The sequence below is a fragment of the Rattus rattus genome, chromosome 11 (genome assembly GCF_011064425.1).
Source record: "Rattus rattus isolate New Zealand chromosome 11, Rrattus_CSIRO_v1, whole genome shotgun sequence".
NCBI lineage: Eukaryota > Metazoa > Chordata > Mammalia > Rodentia > Muridae > Rattus > Rattus rattus.
Genome location: NC_046164.1, coordinates 62,954,746 through 62,959,628, shown reverse-complemented (window position 1 = coordinate 62,959,628; position 4,883 = coordinate 62,954,746). Strand labels below are relative to the sequence as shown.

The following is a 4,883-nucleotide window of genomic DNA, read 5'->3' as shown; positions in this document are numbered from 1 at the left end:
TGGTGACCCCCAACCATAAAATCATTTTCATTGTTACTTCATAATTGTAATTTCGCTAGTGGTATGGATCATAATATCTGTGCTTTGCGATGGTCTTAGGTAACCCTTGTGAAAGAGCTGTTCTAACCTCAAGGGAGTTCAGACACAGGCTGAGAGCCACCAATGCACAGGAATCTAGAAGGTCTGACTATCATTACATTGACAGATAACTCAAATTTACAGAACTTTTCTCACATTGATAGCTTTAGGATATCCAATTTTTCTTCTCATAATATAATTATTACTCTCTCTACTAAAGGATTTATCTTTCTGCCAAAATACTTCCTTGGGAAGATTATTGATGGGAGTTAATGAAAACAATGATTATAAATATATTTAAAATTCTGCATATGTTAAAGGTGATTCTAAGAAAAAGTTCACCAATGCATACAATTGCCAGCTGTCTTGGCTTGTGTGTGTCTGTGCATGTATGTGTGTGTGTACGTGTGTGTGTGTGTGTGTGTGTGTGTGTGTGTGTGTGTGTGTGTGGTATTTGTTTGTCTTGTCAGCTTACATGACCTAGAATCAACCTGGAAGTGGAATCTCAACTGAGAAAATCACTCCATCAGATTGCTTGTAGGAAAGTCTGTAGGGCATTTTCTTTTTTCTCTTTCTTTCTTTCTTAATTTCTTTCTTCCTTTCTTTCTTTCTTAATTTCCTTCTTTCCTAATTTCTTTCTTCCTTTCTTAATTTCTTTCTTTCTTTCTTTCCCTTTCTTTCTTTCTTTCTTTCTTTTTGGAAGTTGGAAAATAACTCTTTCTTCTAGGGCATTGGCTAGAGTCCCCTTAGAATTTCTGAAACCGCTTCTTGGTGCCAGCCGCCTTGATAACCTTGAGCACACTGAATTGTACAGTCTTGCTCAGGGGCCTGCACTCTCCAACAGTGACAATGTCACACTGATCTGGACATCCCTGAAATGAGGACAGGTGAACAGACATGTTCTTGTGACGCTTCTCAATGCAGACATACTTTAGGATGTAATGGAGATAGTCTCGGTGGATAACAATGGTCCTCTTCATCTTCATCTTTGTCATGAAACCAGACAGGATCCAACCTCTGATGGAGACAATGCCTGTGAAGGGACATTTCTTGTCTATGTAGGAGCCTTCAATGGCCTCTTTGGGTGTCTTGAAACTTAGACCAATGTTTTTGTAGTACCGAGGGAGTTTTTCCTTGCCGGTTTCTATGAGCAAAACACACGTCTTCTTTTGAAAGATTGTAGGCTGATTTGGGTAAGCACGCTTCGTCTGAATCTCTGTCATCTTCCCAACAGCCTGAGAAACAGAGAGGGGCATTTTCTTAATTAAATATGGATATGAGAGATTCCAGTCCACCATGGGCAAAGCTACCCCTGGAGACATGTTCAGAACAAGCGAAAGCAGAGCATGTCAGTGTGCAGTGTCCTCCACAGTCTCTTCTTCAGTCTTGGACATGTTAGCCAAGTAAACCCTTCCCTCCAAAGGTTGCTTTTGGTAACTCTATTTTGTCCCAGTAATAGAAATCAAACTAGGACACCAGCAAAGAATGCAAGTGGCATGTGTTAGGCATTGCTACATGAGATCAAAGGATGCTATGCATGATTGTTGATAGACAACCAAAGTCCCATTGCTATACTGCAGGTCCTAGAAATAAATCGAACCTCCTGATCCAGAAAGCCTACATCTTAAAGTCACCTGATTTGACTAACCCAGGAACTTTCAATAACACACGTAGAAAAGCTTTTAGATATAGAGAATCTTACATGGAATTTTATGCAGATAAATAAAGTTATCACAAGTCCAGACTTGCCTTGTTTGGCTTCAAATAAAGCATGAGGACCTTATGATACTGAAAGCTCTATCTTGAATATGAACCATTTAAATTTAGGGTAAAGAACCCAAACCAAGGATCCCTAAATTCAATACTAATTGAAACACAGAAACAAATTAGGTGCAAATGCTTCTTCCATTGTCTACCTAGCAGCTAGAGAAGTAAGACAGCAAGAACAGGTTGTTGGTTAAACTATGGTGGGATAAAGTAACTCTACAGGAAAAAGAAATGACTTTTAGAGCACTGATCCTACACGATATTCTGCATCTGGGAAATCTTTCTCTCCATTTGTTCCAGACCCCCTTTCTAGCCCTATATAGTGATCTACGTCATTCTTTCTGTAGTAGAGTAGAATGCTCAGCTCTCTTTCCTCAGGTTCAGCTCATTATTTCAGGTCATACAAAGGGACCAGCTCAGCCACTTAAAGCCTTGTGCTGTGATCCAAAAACTTCTGATTCCAACACAATACTCTTCTACTGGAAACCAAAGCAATGGTACTTGGTAGCTGTCTGTGGTCCTGGACAGTACATTGGACTGAAAAGTCATGAGATAAAATGCAGGCTTAGGGGGTGAGGAAATAGTTCTAGTGGCATTTATATTCTTGTTTCTGGATGCTTTCCCTAGGTTCATCTATTTTCTTTCCCCTTCAACAGATAATTTCATAATGACTTCTTTACTTACTTTGAATTGAATTCTTTTTTTTTCTGTTTTTTCTTTATTAACTTGAATATTTCTTATTTACATTTCGAATGTTATTCCCTTTCTTAATCCACATCCATTCATCATCACAGTGAGTGTATCATTTCATTATCCAGCCTGGATCTACCTGGAATCTTTGTGACATATGGGTGTAACAGGAGGAGAGATGGTAAAGTTACTCAGTCAACTCAAATCTTTGGAGACATACAGATGTGAATTAAACCTCATTGTCCTACTTCTTAGATGCACAAACATGAATGAACCCTTTAGCATTTCTGAGATTTCCATCACATGTTTAATCAGAATATTTCATCTCTCAAGGCTTTAGTGTGGTCTTGGGGAGGTCTTTTGTCAGAGTACCTAATAACCAGCTTAGAGCCTGGTGTATGCAGGCACTCCATACTCTGCACTCTGGGTCTTAGTTTGCCATCTTCTTTCAAAATGACACCCAATGGTAACTAACAGCTGACTATGATTGTAGTTCCAGGGGATCTAATGTTTTTTTCTGGCCCCCACAAACATCCATCCTTGTGGTGTATTATATGCATAGAGAAACACATTCATACAAGTGAAATGAAAATACATAAATCTCTTTTAACTTGGGGGATAATAGAATGTATAACCATGAATAAAGGAGGATCTAGGGGCACAGAAGAAGCTCATGGGGTACAACAGTAAGAAAAACAGACCTCAAGTAAATTGCTGCTTCAGGACTGCAGCAAAATCTAGAAGCAAAAAGTGATTCCCCAGAAACTATATTATAAACAATATATTCAGTATTGTGTATACCATGCTGCTTAACCTAATACTTCATGTAATTTTCAATTCTGCTTGTAATGAAATTAGTTTAAAGTTTTAGAGGGATAAAAGAAGCAAAAATACAGAAAACTACTCAATATTCAGTTTTTGCCTTCAGAGATGCATAACAACAACTATTTTACATCAAAATATAAATAATGGCAGGATTAATATAGTAAAAATGTCCATTTTACCAAAAGCGATCTACAGATTTAATGCAATCCCCATCAAAATTCCAACCCAAATCTTCATAGAGTTAGACAGAACAATTTGCAAATTCATCTGGAATGGAAAATAACCCAGGATAGCTAAAACTGTCCTCAACAATAAAAGGACTTCCGGGAGAATCACTATCCCTGAACTCAAGCAGTATTACAGAGCAATAGTGATAAAAACTGCATACTATTGGTACAGAGACAGACAGATAGACCAGTGGAATAGAATTGAAGACCCAGAAATGAACCCACAAACCTATGGTCACTTGATTTTTGACAAGGGAGCCAAAACCATTCAATGTAAAAAAGATAGCATTTTCAGCAAATGGTGCTGGTTCAACTAGAGGTCAGCATGTAGAAGAATGCAGATCAATCCATTCTTATCACCCTGAACAAAGCTTAAGTCCAAGTGGATCAAGGACCTCCACATCAAACCAGATACACTCAAACTAATAGAAGAAAAAGTGGGGAAGCATCTCGAACACATGGGCACTGGAGAAAATTTCCTGAACAAAACACCAATGGCTTATGATCTAAGATCAAGGATCGACAAATGGGATCTCATAAAACTGTAAAACTTCTATAAGGCAAAGGACACTGCTGTTAGGACAAAATGGCAACCAAAAGATTGGGAAAAGATCTTTACAATCCTACAACTGATAGAGGCCTTATATCCAAAATATACAAAGAACTCACGAAGTTAAACTGCAGGGAGACAAATATCCCTATTAAAAAATGGGGTTCAGAGCTAAATAAAGAATTCACAGCTGAGGAACGGCTGAGAAACACCTAAAGAAATGTTCAACATCTTTAGTCATAAGGGAAATGCAAATCAAAACAACCCTGAGATTTCACCTCACACCAGTGAGAATGGCTAAGATCAAAAAACGTAGGTGACACCAGATGCTGTTGAGGATGTGGAGAAAGAGGAACACTACTCCATTGCTGGTGGGATTGGAAACAGGTACAGCCATTCTGGAAATCAGTCTGGAGGTTCCTCAGAAAATTGGACATTGCACTACCTGAGAACCCAGCTATACCTCTCTTAGGCATATACCCAAAAGATGCCCAAACATATAACATAGACACATGCTCCACTATGTTCATAGCAGCCTTATTTATAATAGCCAGAAGCTGGAAAAAAACCCAGATGCCCTTCAACAGAGGAATGGATACAGAAATGTGGTACATCTACACAATGGAATACTACTCAGCTATCAAAAACAATGACTTTATGAAATTCATAGGCAAATGGATGGAACTGGAAAATATCATCCTGAGTGAGGTAACCCAATCACAGAAAAACACACATGGAATGCATTC

At 38.5% G+C, this 4,883-nt stretch overlaps 1 protein-coding gene across 1 annotated transcript; it reads right to left on the bottom strand.

Annotated features, from left to right (window-relative positions):
- Nucleotides 1-824: 824 nt before the first annotated feature.
- Nucleotides 825-1,301, bottom strand: LOC116912874 (40S ribosomal protein S11-like). The gene has a single exon (XM_032917105.1). The coding sequence runs from the start codon at nt 1,299-1,301 to the stop codon at nt 825-827; it is 477 nt and encodes a 158-aa protein (XP_032772996.1).
- Nucleotides 1,302-4,883: the final 3,582 nt, after the last annotated feature.